Raw genomic sequence first — 20,670 nt, 5'->3', positions numbered from 1 at the left:
ATATATATATATATATATATATATATATATATATATATATAAATAGTTGGAGAACAAAAGTCTTGGGCAAAGTTAAACAATTTTAAAAACTCTGTTAACCTTTTAGTTCCCATTCCCATTACAGAAGTATATATACTGTGTTTATACACAGACACACACACATATATATAAAATACATATAGATACACCTTGTATACATATATAATGTGTATGCATTTTGCATGCATGATATACCTATACATTGTATGTCTATGTATTTTTATATATGTATAATATATAGGTATTGTGTGTGTGTGTATATATATATATTTTGTTATTGCTAATCTTTTCTAAATGGCATTAGAGCCTTAGATTATGGGTAAAAATGGTTAAGAGAATCTTGCAACTATCACGCTTTTGTTGCAAGTCTACCTAATAACTCTTAAGTTTCCCACTGTAGTAGCAGACATATTTCATTACATATCAGACATTCTGATGTCTCATGAATCGGAGAACTAATGTCACACTCTCTGTTCCTCAAAAGACACACTAACGTTACTTTAATTTTTTTCTAATTCTTCGTTTATCCTTGCTTAGACAGTATTCTGCACAGACAGCCGAAGTGAACAACAGTAGTGATGGTAGTAATTAAGCTTCTTCATAAAAGGGTCTGTTGGGTGAGTTTCTATTTAAACTTGAACTGGTCACCCTCCCCAAACCTCTCATTCTTCAAAATGCATCCAAACCTTTTTTTTTTTTTTTTTTTTTTTTTCAAGTGGAATTTTACCTAAAGTAGCACCTAAACAAAGTTGAATTTTGAATGACACTAGCAGTAAAGTTGTCTCGGAACAAAAAAACGTAGATGCATTGAGCAAATTCGCAGTGTGGGTGATGGGGAGGAGGTCAGATGCAGCACTCCTCTGAACCGTCTGATGTGGCTTTTCTCTGCAAGATCCTGTGGGCTGTTGATGCTACTCAGTGGCTAGCAAAAATGCAGGCACACCAATGGGACCATAGCCAGAGACTAAGTGCCTGTGTCCCAGGGACTCCTAATTCAATTATGGTGAATCCATTTTTTTTTTCTTGGAACATTTCATATATTTAATGCATGAGCATAAAGGCATCTTTATATCCAGATTTCCACCTTTCTCTTTTTTTCACATTGTGTGAAATTCTACATGTTACGATACAAAGAGAATTGAATCAACCTGTTACCTGGACGGTTAACAGTTAATTCTCTAAGACAGAAACACTGATCTAGGAGCAGCTGAGTAAAAAGAAACAGTAAATCAATATCTAAGGGACATATAATGCATTTTATCATCTACAAGTAAAGGATAAGTACATGTAAAGGCCAAGCTATCAGGGGGAGTAAGGCAGAAACTAACACGTAGTATGTGTCTGTTATAGTATGGACACGGGGATCAGCATTTCACCTACAGATTGTATATACAGCCCTTGGTTTTCTTCATTCCTGCTTCCCTTCCGATGAGGTCATCTGCTTTGATCAGTGACCAAAAGAACTGAGTCTGGATGTTCTAGTTCTAGGTAGGCCCCGTGCTTCTTGAAGGCAGGGACCATGTCTTAAATTTGTTTTATATTTTCACAGCATCTGCTATGAAAAATGCTAGATTAATTAGTTTGAAGTAATAAGTTACCAACGGATTTAGAAGGGTAAATGGTCTTTCTATTGATTTGGGGGAGGGGGATATTGTCTATGATATTTAGCATTCCTAGAAGGTTTATATAATGAGTTAGTAAAGAAAGTCCTGCATTCCAGAGAGGGTGGTGTTGACAAGCATGTGGAGGTGAGATATGCATGGTCCATGTGACTTGCATAGGAGAGAGGCTGGGAGGCTAAAGGGGAGGCTGGATGCTTCAAGTCCACGGAACTATGGTGAAGTAGTTTTTTTATTTGTTTCGAATGCACTCAACGAGGCTTGTTGTGAGCAAGGGAGTTTATATATACAAAGAATATGGACTAGTAATCTACCAGCCCCCTGAAAGGTGAAGGGATGCTTCCGATAGTCCAGGAATGGGCTAGGATCAGGACTAGTGTGGAGATAGCACTAAAAGAAAAAGTGCAATGGATTCAAGACACATGACAAGAGAAGAACTGACTGACTTTTGCACCACCCGTTTAGACAGAGAGTGAAAGATGACCTCAAGGTTTTCCTGTTGCTGTTACTGTGCCTGACAGAGGTTGGAAGATGTCAGTAGTTTCTGAGGCATTAAGGACAGGACCGTGGAGTGCAGTGGAGTTGAAGTTTGGAGAAATGTCGACATGCTTGGTGAAACTCACTTTCCCAAAACTCCCTTTAATAAGTAAAAAATCACCGGGTGTATTTTTGCAACAGAACATAATATTTTCAGAAAATTAGTCTTCGAAATTATACTAACTGTAATTTTTAATTTTTTTCATCTTCCCATAGTTTCCGTAAATTTGAAAAATGATTTAATTTTCTTGCCATCTCTTCCTTCTATTAGCAACTTGGCTAGTATTGAAAAGTGAATTTTAAGCAAGTTCACCAAATGAGTTTCAGGATTTCTTGTGGGGATTTAGTAAAGCTGTCTTGTTTTTCCTGTTACTTGAGTGGCAAAGCTTCCTGGTATTTACTTGAAGTAAATTACTAAACAAAATTAAGTCTTAAATTTCTGACATGAGGAAAAGTATATATGGTACATATTTTTATGTTTTTCTTCCATTATTATGCAGGCTGATTTTCCTCACTTAAATTTCTGCATTAGAAAACCAATTACTTGTTAATTTAAAAAACTCAGACTCATTGGTGATTTCAGAACAACTTAATACCATATTTTAAAAAACCAAATATTTAGAATACCATCGAGGCCAGAAGGTACTCAGTGAAAAGTCTCTTAAATCCCAGTCCCTGCTGACCACGTTTCAGTGCTGGCGTTTAGACTTGATGTCCTGAGCTGTTACTGAGAGGTGAGAACGAAGTCAAAGTTAAAAATATATGGGGTCTCCAACTCTGCAGTCAGCACTTCGGACTTATTTTGAAACACCGCTCTTTTCATAATGCCATTTAAAATTCCAAACGACAGCACGCCCCTTTCCTTGCTCTTCACCTAGTTCATAACCTCATTTAGTATACGCATTTTGAAAAACAAGTTTCCCTTTTCTATTAGTAAGTGTGATCATCTAATGACCCCAATTAGAGAGGGGAGGAAAAAGGCTCACAAGTCTAAAAATAACTCCATTATCCATGCAGAGGGGGTCACTTTTTCTTTCCCCCGTTGCAGCTGATATTTAACTAAATGGCAATCGATCAGTCTAATGCCTCCCTCTCATTTTTCATAAATGAAAGGCTGTGGCTTTAAGTAATCGCAGGCTGCCTGTGCCAAAGGCAGAAGCTGCAGTATCAGCTTCTGTGAGTGAGGAATCCGAGGCGCACGGTAACCTGCAGGACATGAAGTAAGACGCCCGAGGGCCAATGGCACGCCTCCTGCCAGAGCTTTGAATGTAGATAGACCCGACTGGTGGGTGGCGCGGCCACCTGTATGCTTCTTGGACAGTGCGAGGGGTGGGGGGACTTGGAGACAGAAGCTGGAAAATGGGCTGCCCGAGCAGCAAAATGTGCCTCTATTCTCCATGTGCAGCACCAAGGGTAATTAGTATTTGTTTATAGTGCTTTTCTGGAAGAATGTCAGGACTACTGCAGAGGCTGTCTGGAATTCGGGGAAAATGCTTGGAATGACAAGCAACTCTTGCCTGCAAAGGCCGGGTCTCATGATCTCTGCAACGCTGTGATCAGGATGCGGTGGGAGCTCCGTCTTGGGTGATCCTCGTGAGGGCATTTTTCAGTGAGCTTTGAAATTCTTCATTTTTTTTTTTTAGTTACTCCCTGGTGCTAGGGAATCTACCTTTTAAGGAACTGTATGTAATTACTGTGTTTGTGTAAGTATGTGTGTATGTGTGATTGCCGTGAGTTGCTGGTAACTTGAAAATGATTCTTTAGCTCAAGGTTGATAATTGCTTCTCTAATACTAAAAACAGCCATCTGGTTTTCTTTGGTTTGTTTCTCTAACATCGATTTAGAATTATCACTGATCCAAACTGTCGTAATCCTTAGAAAATGGGATGTAGCTGAAAAAAATTACTTTAATTTTGTCTTTAAAGGATTATCTTTCTGCTGCAGCTTTCTAACAAACTTTTTATCTTTCTTTTAGAAGGATTGGCATTGTAACGAAACTTTTTTATTTGCAACTATAGGGCAAAGTGCATATATGTGCCTGTGTTTAGAACATTAAATATTTATCTTAAACTGATTAGATGTTTATTGCCCTTGGAGGAGGAGAACGCATTACGTCTTAAGTACAGTATGCATTAGCCGAAAGGTTCTATGGATCAGCAGTGAAGCACTGGCTCAAAGTAAATATTTCTAAATGGGCCATTCACTGCCTCAAACCAAAGTTTCACTGGGACCTGCAAAAATACAGATTTTTGAATTACGAATTTCCTTAACAACTAAGGGACGACTGTGTTTCTTTTCACAACACAAATTGTTAGTCTAAATGATTCATATCTTGGCTTCCCCATAGTGGGTCTCATTTTCCTAGTGATAACAAATGTGATAACCTTACTGAAAGGGACCCTCTTGAAAACATGAGTAACTTGATGTGTGTTTTCCGCAGCGGGAGGAAGCGCTGAAACAACACAAAACCCTATCTCAAGAACTTGTTAATCTCCGGGGAGAGCTAGGTAAGAGCTTTTCGTTGTTGTTGTTGTTGTTGTTAAATTTGATGGGACAAGGGGAACACTGGAAAATGTGGTTGTCCTGTCTGCACTGTGGCTGGAGTTGCATGCTGGGAGCTGTTGGCACTCCCTGTCTGGTATCTGGGCGAACACTTAACTATCGACATTTCTTTTGAATCTTGGCAGCTTGACCTTCAGTTCACAGAATTCCTGGCACTGATCTGACTAAGCCTAGCAGAACTTCTGATGAGCAAAACATTTCTCTTGCTGAAGAGAGGGACAGAATTATTTTTGTAATTGTGTGAATTCCTGTTAAATAATATTGTCAAATTTTTTTTTCTGAACCACTTTTCATATGACAGTAGTGGAAGTTTCCCCTCTTAATAAACAGGAAATCCATTGTGCTTCCAAGGGTTAGTTTGTGAGTAGTAAGTATGAAGTTGAAAGGATACTGTCCATTAGGGCAACCTGGCTGAAAAAGGTACATACTATGTTAATCTTACTATTTGGAGGGGGCTGATGGTGAACCCCCTCTCTGCTCCACAGGAAGCCCCATGTCCCAGCACCCACCACCCAGCCCTGCAGTTTACAGGTTGCACTCTTATTTCTGTTCCAGTCTTTCCTGGAAGTCCTTAGGGTTCATGGAACAGACACGACGCTGCCTTTGCTTTGCTTTTCTCTTTTTTCTTTTTTCTTTTTTTTTTTTTTTCTGAGACGGAGTCTCACTCTGTCACCAGACTGGAGTGCAGTGGTGCAATCTCGGCTCACTGCAACCTCTGCCTCCTGGGTTCAAGCGATTCTTTTGCCTCAGCCTCCCGAGTAGCTGGGACTACAGGCGCCCACCACCATGCCCAGCTCATTTTTGTATTTTTAGTAGAGATGGGGTTTCACCATGTTGGCCAGGATGGTCTCGATCTCTTGACCTCGGCCTCCCAAAGTACTGGGATTACAGGTGTGAGCCACCGCTCCCAGCCGACACTGCCTTTTCTATGTCAACTCCTGTCTTGGAGTGAACTGACCACTTTGCGGTTCCTCTTTCTGCCCTGGGCTCCTCAGCCTAGAGAATCAGCTTCCTGCTTCAGCTTCAGCCAGATCTCGAGCTGATCATTCTAGGACTGATTTCCTTGCCCTTTGCGGTTTTCTGTGTGTTACAGTCTCCACCAAAATATGCCCAGGTATGTTGTATGAATAATGAAAGGTAACAACCAGAGAAGCAAATTGTGTTCACCCAACTCTAGGAGAAGCTGCCTATTTTTCTTTTGGACAAGACCACACTGCTAACCTGATTTGCTGGATTTGAACACTTAATTCTCCCACCTTCACCACAGCAAAAATCAAAGGGCAGTGAGTGTGGGATCAGGACTTTCTCTGGGCTGGGTGTGGTAGCTGACACCTGTAATCCCAGCGCTTTGGGAGGCTGAGGTGGGAGGATCACTGGAGGCCAGTAGTTTGAGACTAGCTTGAGCAATATAGCAAGACCCTGACTCTACAAAAAATAATTTAAAAATCAGCCAAGCATGGTGGTGTGTGCCTGTTGTCCCAGCTACTCACTCGGGAGTCTGAGGTGGGAAGACTGCTTGAGCCCAGGACTTTGAGGCTGTAGTGAGCTGTCATTGTGCCACTGCACTCCAGCCTGGCCAACAGAGCAAGACTCTGTAAAAGACTTTTCTGCATTCCTCTTCCCTTTTCCCCTTCTAGTGGGAGGTGAGGCCACATCCCTGACTAACCATCCAGATTCTTAATACCTAGCCAAGACATCAGTCCTGACTGTACTTTAGGCTGTGCAAATGAGGGCCTCTTTATGGAAAAGTAATTTTAAGACAGATGGAAACTTCAGAATCCCAAAGACTTGAGAGTTCTGGTGAAACAGTTCAAGGAAACCCCAGCTGAGAGACAGCCCAGCTCTCAGACTTGGCAGGCTTTCTGCCATGTTACTTGACAGTCACCCTTATGATCACCTAAATGACCAACCCAATTTGCTTTTGTCCATACCTTAAATAATGTAATTAACAGAGAGTTAGAAGATCAGGAAAGAGGTCTTTGTGTGTGTGTGTGTCAGAGTTCATTATAACCCAGTGGAAGTGGAGGTGAGCCTACCTAGAGGTTCGCGTTTCAGCCTCTCTCCCAAGACAAGGCAGCAGTGAGAATGGAACACTGTGCCCATTCACTGCTTGAATGAAGGATGGTGTTTTTACATTTTAGGAGACAGAACAATTAATCAACTGCAATTGGGGCCCAGGGCTTCAGCACCTCCAGTGAGTCAGGTAGCCTGACAGGAAATAGCTGTAACGGCCTGTGCCCACTGTCACCTTTGTGTCCGTGATAAGGAGGCTGCCCTGGTGCGCTGCTTCTGCTGCCTCCAGAGTGTTGGTACAGTGGGTGGCCTGTCTAGATCCTCAGTCACCCAGTGCTGGCCTCTTAGGGAATGCGTCCTTGCTGCTGTTGCAGCAGGTATACATCTGATGGTAGCCCTTCTCTGCTTGGAGAAGGGTTTTGGTTCTGTAAGTGGAGGGAAGTGAAAGCTGTAAACACTTGTGATGAAGCGGTCCAGGAAGAACACTCTCAAGGCTACCAGTGGGATTGTTAGTTTCAGCATGAGTTGAGACGGGTTTCCATAGCAAAGTTGGGAACCCAGTTTTGAATTTGAAGGCAGTCAAGTGGTTAGGGTCATGCTGTCACACTGTCCGGGGCCACATCTGTGGTAACTGAGGGACTTAGGACAAGTCGCTTTGTATCTCTTCCGTCCCAATTTCATCCTCTGTGAAAATGGCGGTGCCGATCGTCTGCCCCAAGGGTGGTTGTGAGAATTACATGAGGTAATGCATTGTGAGGCATCTAGCACCAAGTGTTAACTGCTAGTAAATAATAGGTATTAGGGTGTATGCAGCTTGACAGCTGTGTAGTCATTAACCACGGGGGCCATTTTGTGAGGGCATCATCTATGCCACAGGAAGGAATAGTCATTAGACTCAATATTACCAGAAATCCCAAACGACAGGCTCTTCAGACTCAAGTGGAAATGAGACCTCATCAGAGTATTGTCCTGATCCAGTAGAGTTTGGTGTGTGGAGTCAAAGCCTAAGTTTTTGTCCATCCGCTCCTAGTTGGATGTTACCTCACTTCTTTGAATATGGTTTTTTCACTGGTGATATGAAATCAGTATATATTTTGCTGGGTTATTGTGGGGCTTGAATAAAATAGTAATGCATATAAAGCCGTGGCGTAGTACCTGGCCCATCACAGCAACTCAAGAAAAGAGAGCTGCCACTATCGCTGTCATCAAAACACCCACTTTTCCCCTCCAAAATAATGGGGTGAGGCGATGGGAGTTAATGTCACTCTCCCATTGGGTAATGTTTCTTCACCTTCTCTATGAAAGTTGAGACGAGGTACCCAAACTATTAAGAACTGCAAAGAAAGAGGACAACTGATAAACTCAGGAGCACTAAACCCAGGTAGAGTCTGTGCTTTCCACTTTCCGAATCTAGCAGCCTCCCGCTGTCCCCGGCATCCGCTGACTTTCCCATTGTCCTCTCGCTCTCACCATGCCAGCACCCAAAGCAGCCTACATGTTTCCACTGTCTGAGCCACCCTCCTCTCATGAAGCACTGGTACTTTGCTTCTGCAGAAACTCTTCAAAGTGTCCCCTTGGTCCAGTGATTCTTTGATACTCTACGTTGATATCTTTACTGTCTCTTGTGTTTTCTTGTTACCTCCAGGTATAAAGTCCATAATTGTAGAGATTCTTTTCTGTTTCCTATGGAAAAATAATAGAATCTGCTTTCTGTTTTCCTGGGTAATTGATAAATATTTTTAGGCATTTGATGTTTTAAATTTTTTTTTTTTTAGAACATGTGTGAAAATTAAAATTTTTAAGTGAAAAGAAAACAGCCCGTAGCTCCACTGCCCTGACGTAACTTTATTTGCATATTCCCTTTTCTTAGTTTATATGAATATATACAACTTCATACTATGATTTTCTAAATTAAGGTATAATTTTCATACAATGGAATGCTAATTATTCCATCAGTTTTGACAGACATATACTCCTAAAACCTACATCCTTATCGAGCATAGACTGTTTCTGTCAATCCAGAAAATTGCCTCATGCCATTTCACAGTGGAACGCCCCTCCCCCGAGAAGCAAACACTGATTTAACCTTTATCATCAAAGGTTTTGTCTGAACTAGATTCTCATTTAAATGGAAAGATATAGTATGTTGTTTTTTGTCTCTGGCTTCTTTCATAATACTTTTGAGATTTGTGTATGTTAAATGCCTACTCTGATCCTTTTTTTTTTTTTTTTAAAGACAGAGTCTTGCTCTATTGCCCAGGCTGGAGTGCAGTGACACTGTCTCGGCTCACTGCATCTTCCATCTCCTGGATTCAAGCAGTTCTCCTGCCTCAGCCTCCCGAATAGCTGGGATTACAGGTGCACATCACCATGCTGGGCTAATTTTTGTATTTTTAGCAGAGACAGGGTTTCACCATAATTGGCCAGGCTGGTCTCAAATGCTTAATTCAAGTGATCGACCCGCCTCAGCCTCCCAAAGTGCTGGGGTTACAGATGTGAGCCATTGCACCTGATCAAATGTCTGCTGTGATCTTTTTAACTGGACAGGTCAAGCACTTTTCCACATTGCCTCACGGTCTCCATTGTGATCACCTTTAATGGGCTGGGGGAAAGTCTATCAAGTGGCTGTCCCGTAAGTTCACTTACTCATTAAATAGTGTCATAGTATATAGCAAGGGTTTCTTTGCCAGCTGTTTTCTCATCCATTCCCATGGTTTCCACCACTACCTATACAAGAATGACCCAGATTTATTTTTCTGGTCCTCTCCTTCCCAAGCTGCAGATGCGTCTCATTGAGGTGCTGCCCCCAGGTGAGCCAGTCCAGTATAATCAGACCTCCCTGATGACCCAGCCCCTTCCTTCCTGAGCGCCATGCAGCGTCTCCTCATTCACCTCGGTTCCTCAGCTTTGCTGATGGTGATACGATTCACTTACCACCCAAGCTAACAACTGAAATCATACTCCTGTTCCCCCATCCTCCACGTGCATGTCAGTCTGTGTCCTGAATGCCACTGGATCCATCCCTGCTCGGCATTCTGGCTGCTGCCGCTTTAAGTTCCACAATTTCTCACCTGGGAGGTACTGCAACAGCTACCTCACAGGCCACCTTGCCTCCTGGCCTGTGATCTGCTCTCCACTTGCGGCCAGGATTAATTATACTTAGAGTAAAGCTGACATGTGTCTCTACTGGACATTTTGTGTTTTGAGGTTTTATTTTTTTTGGAAGGAGTTTTTACCCTGTCACCCAGGATGGAATGCAATGGCTTCATCCTGGGTCACTGCAACGTCCACCTCCTGGATTCAAGTGATTGTCCTGCTCAGCCTCCCGAGTAGCTGGGATTACAGGTGTGCACCACCACTCCCAGCGAATTTTTGTGTTTTTAGTAGAGACGAGGTTTCACCATGTTGGCCAGACTGGTCTCGAACTCTCCTGACCTCAGGTGGTCCACCTGCCTTGGCCTCCCAAAGTGTTGGGATTACAGGCTTGAGCCACCGCGGCCAGCCTCTACTGGACATTTTTAACAAACACGAAAGACTCCAGTTTGGCCTTGGGGGAAAAAATCCAGACATACTAAGCACACCATTGTGATTTGACTGATTGAAATCTTCCAGTCCAAATTCATGTCTAGGCACTCTTTCCCCTTTATTCACGCCTCCTTTCCCCTCCCAGGCCCCAGCCGTGGGTTCATTAGCACCTCTTGTCCACATCTTTTACACGGTATCCTCTCTGCCTGGAGTGCACTCTCCTCTTTCCACTCCCCTCCCGTCGTGGACCCCTCAAGCTCCTTCTCATTTACTCAGTTTTTAAGTCTTAGCTAAAATATCTTCAGTTGAATTTCGCCCACATCTTTCAAGCTAGTTAATTGTGCCTTCTCATGTGCCTTTCAAGGCGCCTTGTACACATTTAAGATTTTGTTTCTTACAGTGATGTTTATAGGCCTCTTCTTGCCATCTGGAATTAGGAACTCTTCAAGGGCAGGGCCAGTAGCTCCTTACTTTTATAGCTCTCCCACCTTGTGCTTGGCGCTTCCCAGGTGCTTAGACTTCAACAAATGAATGATTTTATTACCAACGATGGTAGCTAGGGAAAGGTAGTTTTCTTCGTAAAATATGCTAATACTCAGTGTTTTTTTAATGCACAAATGTTTTTCTATAAACTGTTTAAATAACATTTCTATGACAAACACATATGGACACAAAGAAGGGAACAACAGACACTGGGGCCTCCTTGAGGGTGGAGGGCGGGAGGAGGGAGAGGAGCAGAAAAAATAACTGTCGGGTACGGGGCTTAGTACCTGGGTGACGAAATAATCTGTGCAACAAACTCCTGTGACTCAAGTTCACCTGTATCACAAACCTGCACCTGTACCCCTCAACGTCAAGTAAAAGTTTAAATAAAGCAGTCAGAATAATTAAAAAATACAGTCCACATCTTGCAAAGAAAAAATTATTGTCCTGTAGGAATGCATGGTCATAAAGGAGAGCTATAATTCTCTTGGATGCATTGTAGATTATGTCCGACCATCCCAGTTAATCAGAGCATTTTGAAAGTGTCAGCCTTTGAAATAGATTACAGTTAAATTTAAAACGGTCTGTGTCTGCAGCAGACATTTTGCCTCTAGGATAAGCTTCTTTCTAGAGTCATGTTGAATAAAAACTGATGCAATAGATGACCATGATTATGGTCTTTTGGGTTCTTTTTTGCTTTTTATTAATGTTACTCCTTGGAATCAGACTTTGCATCTAAATCAGGGGTGTCCAGTCTTTTTGCTTCCCTGGGGCACATTGGAAGAAGAAGAAGAATTGTCTAGTGCCACACATAAAATACACTAACACTAGCAATAGCTGATGACTAAAAGAAAAAAAATCACAAATCTCATCATGTTTTAAGAACGTTTACAAATTTGTGTTGAGCCGCATTCAAAGCTGTCTTTGGCCACATGCAGGCTGTGAGTTGGACAAGTTTGATCTAAATTAATGAAGAAAGAGTTATTTCGTATTTCAAAATTATTTTTGAGCCATTGGAATTAACAGGTAACTCTCACCTTTTTATACATTAGTCCTGATTATTTCTATTTTGTGCAACAAGATTTTAATCCTTAATTCTCTAAAAATGCCTGGCCTTCCCATAATAGTGTAAAAAGATCAGTTGATTTTCTATGCGGGAAAATTACGAGCTAGGTATAACAGCATTGTGTATTTGGTGCCTACTCATCCCTAACAAACAATGTTCAGCTCTGTCTGTTCATCTGCAATGTATTTAAAAAAAAAAATAAATTGAGGCCCAGAGGTTAAGTAACTTCCCAGGAGAAGCTAGAAAGCACAGAGCTTGCCTCAGAACCCAAGATGGCTAGACCACCAATCCCTGGTAGTCACCACAGGGAAAGTGGTCACCACAGGGAAAGTCTGGTAGTCACCACAGGGAAAGTCTGATGATTTGAAAGATTGGAAAATTATATGAAATAAACAGTAGTTTGCATTGATAGCTACTTTTGGAATCATTTTCTTCCAATCAAAAGTGTAAGAAATATTGTTTAAATATATCTTACTGAGGAAAGTAACTTGAAAAAACAGTATATTGCCAAAAGCAGTATACACATTGTCTAATCAGCACTTACCCCGTGTCTGTGAACTTCGGACTGCCTCACACCATATGGAATGTGTTGATTCATTCACTATTCCGTTTTTGTCTACAGTTTTGGTTTAACAAGGCTATGTATTTAAAATAATTTTCAAACTCTTTACAGGTAAGTCACTTTTGAGTTGTAAAATTCCAGAAGTGATTTTTCTTGAAGTAGGCTTTAATGAAAAATCTATTAATATACTGAAAACCAACTGTACACCAAAACAGGGCCGTTTATCTCCCTGACTTATTCGAAGACTGAGTTGGTAGCCACCTCAAACTTAGCTCATTCTCTTCCCATCCACATCTGCCCTCGATTTGGACTTTGGTTGGCTGTCTTCATAAGTAAAAGGCCATGTTTTCTCACCTGCGGATACGCAGTTTTACCGATGGTACCTGTGTTTGAAACCCACCGAGTGTTCCTCCTTGTCCTGTTACTTGTCCTCACTCCAGTCTCTCAACTTGTGATTTTCCTAATTTAATACCTTATCGTGCAGAATAGTGGTTCCCAAACTTTATTGTGTACGAAAACGGACCTGGTTGAAATGCAGATCCTCAGTTCTCATGTCCGTTGCTTCTGACTCCATTGGCTGGGGATGAAGTCCAGGAATCTGCACTTTTTTTTTTTTTTTTTTTTTTTTTTATGCCAACATCTCCTATATCCATCATCCTACTAACCCTGCTTTGGGCTTTAAGGAGTAGTAATAGGTGCTTCACAGTTATAGAAGGAGAGGCAGCACGTCTAGAAAGATGTGTTGATGGGGAAAGTGATCCCTTTTCCTGACCTCTGGCCCTAGTGTCCTCAGGTTAACAGGAGACCAGTGTTTCTTCCCTGTTAGCAATATCTGAGTACAGCCTTGGCTACCTACAAAGAAAAATAAAGCAGAACCTCTCCCTTAATGGAAATTGAGGAGGAGTCTGCACTTTTAATGATCATCCAGGTGGTTCTCATGTAGGTGCCCCAGGACTACCCTTTGACACTGCTCTAGCTGTCTAGAATATTGTTTCTTTTATGTAAAAAAAAAAAAAAAAAAGTATATATATGTATATTAGATATATATATTTTTATATATATTTGATATATATATATCAAATAAGCATAGTAAGGATAATATGAAGTAACTCCAACTGAATTGAGTACATTCTTACAAATAAGCTTTCAAATGTTACACATGCCAAGGGCTTATAGCAGCCTTTTTGGCCCTTGCACCCTAAAAAGTGATCCGTCAGGGAGGAGGAGAGGCAGAACAGTACCTGACTCGAAATCGACCTTTTTTTTTTTTTTTTTCCCCATTTAAACTCCTGATGGAAATAGGATTCCTTTAGAGTCTGCCTCACTTCTCTCAGGCCTGAATCTTAGAACAGATTGTCCGTTATTCAGCTGTGCTCTCGCCTCCAGCCCACTTTTATTCCTAAATGTTTTCGTTTGTACATGGAGTGTTTGCTGTTGTGATTTAAAAAAAAAAAAAAAGAGCATCTGTTCTGCAGCATGTTGGCCAGTGAATGAGCTGAAAAACAGCAAGGCCTTTGCAGGCTTCTCTTCAAGGGTGGGAGGCAGAACATTGGCAGGGAGAGGCTAGAAGCTTAGGGGAGGCCCAGCTGGTACCTAGGCGCCATGATGGAGATGGAAGACAGGCTGGCTGAGTGGAATTCTCTTCCCACGTGAGAGTCACACTTTGTCAGCACTAACCAATAGAGCGAGAGAAAGGTCATTTTTTTTTACCTGCCTATCTTGGAGTCTTTTCTGCAGTGCTCCCACAAGAGAAGCCCTAGTACCCCGAGGCGTCCATGGTACGTGTGAATTAACTTCTCTCTACTCCATCTCAGGCTGGGAAAAAGATCCCGTTTGGTGTTCTGTGCTTAGGCTCTCAAAGAGGCTGGAGTTCTAGGGCTGGGCACGGTGGCTCAAGCCTGTAATCCCAGCACTTTGGGAAGCCAAGGTGAGCAGATTGCTTGAGGCCAGGAGTTTGAGAGCAGCCTTGCCAACATGGTGAAACCCCGTATCTACTCAAAACACAACAACAACAACAACAAAAAAGAGGCTGGAGTTGTAGATCCAGCTGTGCCATTTCCATTCTTCTTTAGTAAAATGGGATGTATGGTAATGCCTATTTTATTCATTCAGAGCATTGTTACATTACATGAAACAAATATGAGAGCACCTTGTAAAGTGTGAACTGAGTTTTAAAGGTGAAGTGGCATTTGTGGGAGGATTGATTTAATAGTGCAGACCTTCTGTAAAAAGTAAGTTCCTAATAATTTATGATTTATGGAAGACTTTGAAATGAGCTCTTATTGATTCGTTGATTTAATGCCCAAGAGCAATCAGAAAGCCATTTGGAGATAATTTTGAAATTCAGAAAAAGAACCTTGTCTACCACTTGTCTGCAACATTTCATGGTCATTTAACAAAGTATCTTTAGGGAGGCAAACCCTGGCACTCCGTGAGTAGCGGAGTATTCCACAGGCTGGGAAGACTTTTTCTACAAGCGTAATAGTAACTCTGTTTCACTTCACTCTCACCAATCTATAGGGTTGGCCGAACAGGTAGTATTAGTTCCTACCTTCCATATTAGTACACGGAGACCCAGGAAACCGGACTTGTCTCTTTGTGGGATAGTCTAGGTCCCACCTTTTTCTTCTTCTTTCGGCCACTGCCTGTCCACAGAGCATCAATTTGATGTTTAAAAACAACTTCTTGGTTACCTGTTCAGTGATATTACTACCTCCAGTTTCAAACCAGATTAGACCCTGGCTTAAGGGAGTCACCAGCATAGTCACTTGCCATGGACGTGTGTGGTGATCGGATTTCCCCTCGTAGAATGTTATGACATTATCACACTCTGCAGTAGAAGGTAGTGTCCCCTCCTGGTTCTGGGGGTGGCGCACAGGAGAAGTGACAGTTTAGCCTGAGAAGTGTATTGGGTATGTGCTGTTGAAGAAAGAAGTCAAGGAGCCCAGAACTGAGAAGTGGAGGCCAGTTTCCCAGGCGGCCAAGAGAGAGTGAGGGGCCGGCTGCAGCAGAGCTGGAGGCAGGCTGCTCTTCTCCATCCTAGCTGGTGCAGAGGTGGGGTTTTCGAGGTGGAGTGGGGGAGAGTTGCCTCCCACAGCAGCCTGGGCAGAGCATCCGGGAAAGGTGCATGTATGCAATTTGGGAATGGAATCATCTCTTTCTGCTGTTCGTCTCTTCTTTCTATCATAATCTCTTATGTGGCACTATGAAAATTTGCCTGGCAGTTTTCTTTTTATGTTTTAGGTCTGATTTACATAAAACCTCCTCCAAATTAGGAAAATTCTATTGCATATAATGTCGAGAACAATAATAGTGGAAGGTGAAGGCTTGAAGTGAGTGTATGCTCCACCGTAATACCTATGTATGTGCGTGCTTATGCATCAAATTTGAATACTAGGCCAGCAGTGCTGCTTGTTAACTGTTACATTTCTGTTACGGAACCCCAAGCCTGTCTACCAGGAATCTTCAAACACATTGGAATCAGTGGACTCTTGCGAGCCATAACAGTTACACAATTTATCTGCAGAGTTACTCTGGTCAGGCACTGGGGTGAGTGCTTCTCCTGTGCTATTTCATCCTGTAGAGAAGGGACTAATATTATCTCCATTTTAAAAATGAAGAAATGTAGGCTTAGGCCAGGTACGGTGGCTCATGCTGTAATCCCAGCACTTTGGGAGGCCGAAGCAGGCGGATCATTTGAGGTCAGCAATTCTAGAGCAGCCTGGCCAACATAGTGAAACCCTGTCTCTACTAAAAATATAAAAATTAGCCAGGTATGGTGGTGCATGCCTGTAATCCCAGCTATTCAAGGGGCTGAGGCAAGAGAATCGCTTAAACCCAGGAGGCGGAGGTTGCAGTGAGCTGAGATTATGCCACTACGCTCCAGCCTGGGTGATAGAGGAAGACTCCATCTCAAAAGAAAAAAAAAAAATGTAGGCTTACAAAGTTTAAGTAATTTGCTGTAGTGATGTAGCAGCTAAGTGGTGTGACTGAGATTTGAACCCAAGTAATTTTGGATCTATTCTACTAGGACATTTATTTATGTTCTTGAGCATTAAAATATTTTTGGTCGTCTCATAGTGAAGTGTGCTACTCAGATATAAAAACTAGGAAAGCGCTGTATCATTTCTAAAGAATATTAACAATGTCGGGCCATGGCTGTGTAATGCTTTTCTCTGTGAACAGTGCATTTATCAATTAACAAAGGGAAATGAGTCTCTGGGAGATGGAAATAATAGAACTCTGACCTTCCCCTCTGAGAAAAATTCATGAGGACTAATTAAGTAATGGCTCCACTCCTGCTGTGCAGGGCTCAGTGCTGAAGGACCTGGGAGGACTCCAGCTCTGTTTTCCAGAGATTGTTTGACTGTGGCACTGGGCATTTTCCACATATCATCCTGATAATTATTTGAAAAGCAAAACTTAGCATTTCACTTGTTACGATTTTTTTTTTTCTTGCTTAGCTGTCCATGATTTAAACTGTCAGGGAGGGCCACTGGCCTAGAATTCTTCTCAGGTGGTTCAATACAGAGTGAAAATACTGACTTCTAATCTCAATATGGGCTTATACTTTAGAGATGATTTTGTACATGATTCTGCCTTCCTTTCCTTCTTCCCCTTTCCTCCCTTCCTTCCTTCCCCCCTTCTCCTTTCTTCCTTTCTCTTTTTCTTTTCTTTTTCCTTAAATCCTGAGAACTGTATTTCCTCTTTTAAGCTAGATTGCTGGAGATAGCTTTCATGGTTTACAAACGTGTATACAAAAGTTGCCCAACAGTTCTCCCACAAGCAGTGGTTTGTTGGTGTTCTTAATCATATACTTGCTTTAAAAAAAAAATCAATTAATGGAATGATTAAAACAACAGAGGCTGGGCGCAGTATCTCACACCTGTAATTCCAGCACTTTGGGAGGCTGAGGTGGGCGGATCACAAGGTCAGGAGTTCGAGACCAGTCTACCCAACATAGTGAAACCCTGTCTCTACTAAAAAATCAAAAAATTAGCCAGGTGTGGTGGCGGGTACCTGTAGTCCCAGCTACTGGGGAGGCTGAGGCAGGAGAATCGCGTGAACCCAGGAGGAGTAGGTTGCAGTGAGTCGAGATCGCGCCACTGCACTCTAGCCCAGGCAACAGTGCAAGACTCCGTCTCAAAAAAAAAAAAGGGACAAAAGGGCGACTTTACCTTTGTGTTTGTGTAATACCTACTTTCAAACAGTCGCATGTATCACTGGGGAAAAGTTCCATGCTTGCTGGATGCAAATTCAGAACCATTTAATGTTTGGTTTTGGCTTTGTTGGGCAGACGTCTGATTGATTGAAAGTGAGTGGAATTCTGGAGAATAAGCAAGAAGAGACCAGACTGCAGAATAGGGGCGAGAGCACACAGAGGTGGCACCATAAATCTCCCCTAAGCTGTAGTCAGTGCACAGGAAAGTCCACGGCCTCAAATCAGGGTTATGCACGCCCCCCACCGCCACACACACACATTATATCACAGCTGTCGAGGAATGCTCTGAGAACCTTTAATACAGTGTTTACACGTGCATCCTTTCAAAAGTTCTTCATGAGTTCTTTATGCCAAATACATGTTTCCTTCGGGGCCCAGGCCAGGTTTTTCAAACGAAAGCCATTAGTGTGAGTGATGACTGCAGCCCAGCTGTTCCCCAGCAGCACACCGGGCCAGTAAACAGAGCAAAGGTCTCTGCACAGCTGCAGGCTGATGTCACCGTCTGGGGCTGGGCCTGCCACTTTGGACTGTTGCAATAACAGCAGTGAACCTCCCGTTCCCCCATGTGACCCATTTTCTCCCTTTCTCCTTCCCGTTTCTTCCCATGTGTCCTCCCTTCACCTCACTTATGGTGGCCAACAGAACGTCAGAGCTGCCCCTTTTTTTTTTCTTTTTTTGGTAAACAAAGGAACAGCCCTGTCCCATGGCTAATGGGAAAGGACTTGTGTATCCTATTTGGTTTTAAAGGCTGATGTGCCATAATTATGTATTCAGACCAACAGTATTTTTATTATAAACAGATGCGTTAAAATCAGCCACGGTAGCCAGCTGTTAACGTCTGCTTCAAAGCTCTTCTAGCCCAGGGCTTGAAGGCAGTCTCGTGTTTATTGCTGAGTCCCTGAGTTCACTTCGATGTTTCTGTCCTGGATATGAGCTTCCAGATGGGTTCAGATCATGTTCTTACTTTTCATTTTCTAACTTTGGAAATACCTGAAATTTTAAGAGAAGCAAGTGAAAAGGCTGCATGAAACTAGAATTTCTCTGACTAGAAAGCTATTTGATGCCTTCACCAGTGGCTTGCGAAGTTGTAGGTTTTCATAGAAAGTTCTAGTATGAGATTCACACGAGGAGCCTTCAGAGTTGGAAAGTTACTTGGCAGAAGGTAATGCTGTGTTTACTCGTTTGACTAACATTGGACGTCTTGAGTCATTTTTTCTTCTGTGGTTACTAGTGTAATAGAAGGAAAAGTGAATGTGAAGAGAATGTTCTCCAGCAGTCAAGACCATCACTATCTTTTACTGAATTCTTTTAAATGAAAAAAAGAAAAAAACTTCCAACAGTAAGGACCATCACCATCTTTTCCTACATTCTTTTAAAGGAAAAAAAAAAAAATACTTCCAGCAATCAAGACTGTCACTATCTTTTACTAAATTCTTTTAAAGGAAAAAAAAAAAAAACTTTTAATGTTCAGTCCTAAAGGCTTGAGTACCATGCGATGGCTCCTGTAATCTGGCCTCCGTCTGTGTTTATGGGTTCTATCTTTTCTGCTTTGTGAGTTTCTTAGTCACCAAGGCTCACCATTCCGTCTCCCACCATTGGTCATACTGGGATAGGATTTTCACCCTTGATGCCAGAATTGTACTTCTATCACATGGCTCAATTTGAAAATCTACTGACCAAATCATAACCACAGTGATGTACTCATTAGGATGGCTGTTATATATATTTGAAAAACTAAAATAGGTTCTGGTGAAGATGTGGAGAAATTGGAACCCTTGTGTGTGGTACTGCTGATGGGAATGTAGAATGGTTCAACCACTATGGAAAAGAGTACTATAGTCCTTCAAATAATTAATAATAGAATAGCCATATGAGTCAGCAGTTCTTTCTAGGTATGTACACCAAAGAATTGAAAGCAGGGACTCAGGCATGTATTTATCCCCTGGTGTTCATAGCAGTATTACTCACAATAGCCAAAGGTGCAGGCAACCCAAGTGTCCGTGGATGGTCAGTGGATGCACAGATGTCATCAGTACGTACAATGGAATATTATCATTATTATTATTATTTGACACAGAGTCTTGCTCTGTCGCCCAGGCCGGAGTGCAGTGGTGTCATCTTGGCTCACTGCAACCTCCACTTCTTGGGTTCGAGCAATTCTCCTGCCTCAGCCTCCCAAGTAGCTGGGACTATAGACGTGCACAATCATGCCGGGCTAATTTTTGTATTTTTAGTAGAGATGGGGTTTCACCATGTTGGCCAGGCTGGTCTCGAACTCCTGAACTCAAGCGATCTGCTTGCCTTGGCCTCCCAAAGTGCTGGGATTACAGGCATGAGCCACTGCACCTGGCCAACAATGGAATACTATTGAGCCTTCAAAAGGAAGAAAATTGTGACACATCCCACAGCTTGGATGAGCCTTGAGGACATATGCTAAATAAACAGTCACAACAGGACAAGTACTATATGAGTCCAGGTATATGAGGTACTGAGTGGTCACATTCATAGAGAAAGAAAGTAAAATGGTCGCTGCCAGGGCCTTGGGGAAGGGGAGGGGATGGGTTGTTACTGTTTAATTGGTATGGAGTTTCAGGTTGGGGGGTAACGTTCTGGAGAATGGATCATGGCAAAGCTTACACAACAATGTAAGGGTATTTAATGCCACTGAATTATACACTTAAAAATAATTGTTAATTTGATGTCAACTTCATCACAGTTTTTTGTTTGTTTTGTTTTTGAGATGACGTTTCTCCCTGTCGCCAGGGTGGAGTGCAGTGGCGTGATCTTGGCTCACTGGAACCTCTGCCTCCCAGGTTCAAGCGATTCTCTTGCCTCACCCTCCCAAGTAGCTGGGATTACAAGCATGCGTCACCATGCCCAGCTAAGTTTTGTACTTTTAGTAGAGACGAGGTTTCACCGTGTTGGCCTCCTTCTCGATTTTTTGACCTCATGATCTACCCGCCTTGACCTCCCAAAGTGCTGGGATTACAGCCGTGAGCCACTGTGCCCAGCCCTCATCACAGTTTTTATTTTTTGTTTTTAT

At 42.4% G+C, this 20,670-nt stretch overlaps 1 protein-coding gene across 3 annotated transcripts in view; it reads left to right on the top strand.

Annotated features, from left to right (window-relative positions):
- MTUS1 (microtubule associated scaffold protein 1) overlaps window positions 1-20,670 on the top strand; it is a 157,675-nt gene that overhangs the window by 120,778 nt on the left and 16,227 nt on the right. For all 3 annotated transcript variants that reach the window (XM_023216621.1, XM_023216622.1, XM_023216623.1), the window contains one exon: window positions 4,636-4,702. In XM_023216621.1, coding sequence (XP_023072389.1) covers window positions 4,636-4,702 — 67 coding nt within the window. The remainder of the gene's footprint in view (window positions 1-4,635; window positions 4,703-20,670) is intronic.

This window comes from Piliocolobus tephrosceles, chromosome 7, assembly GCF_002776525.5.
Source record: "Piliocolobus tephrosceles isolate RC106 chromosome 7, ASM277652v3, whole genome shotgun sequence".
NCBI classification, from domain to species: domain Eukaryota; kingdom Metazoa; phylum Chordata; class Mammalia; order Primates; family Cercopithecidae; genus Piliocolobus; species Piliocolobus tephrosceles.
The sequence above is the reverse complement of the archived record's forward strand: the minus strand, read 5'-3'. Positions and strand labels throughout refer to the sequence as shown.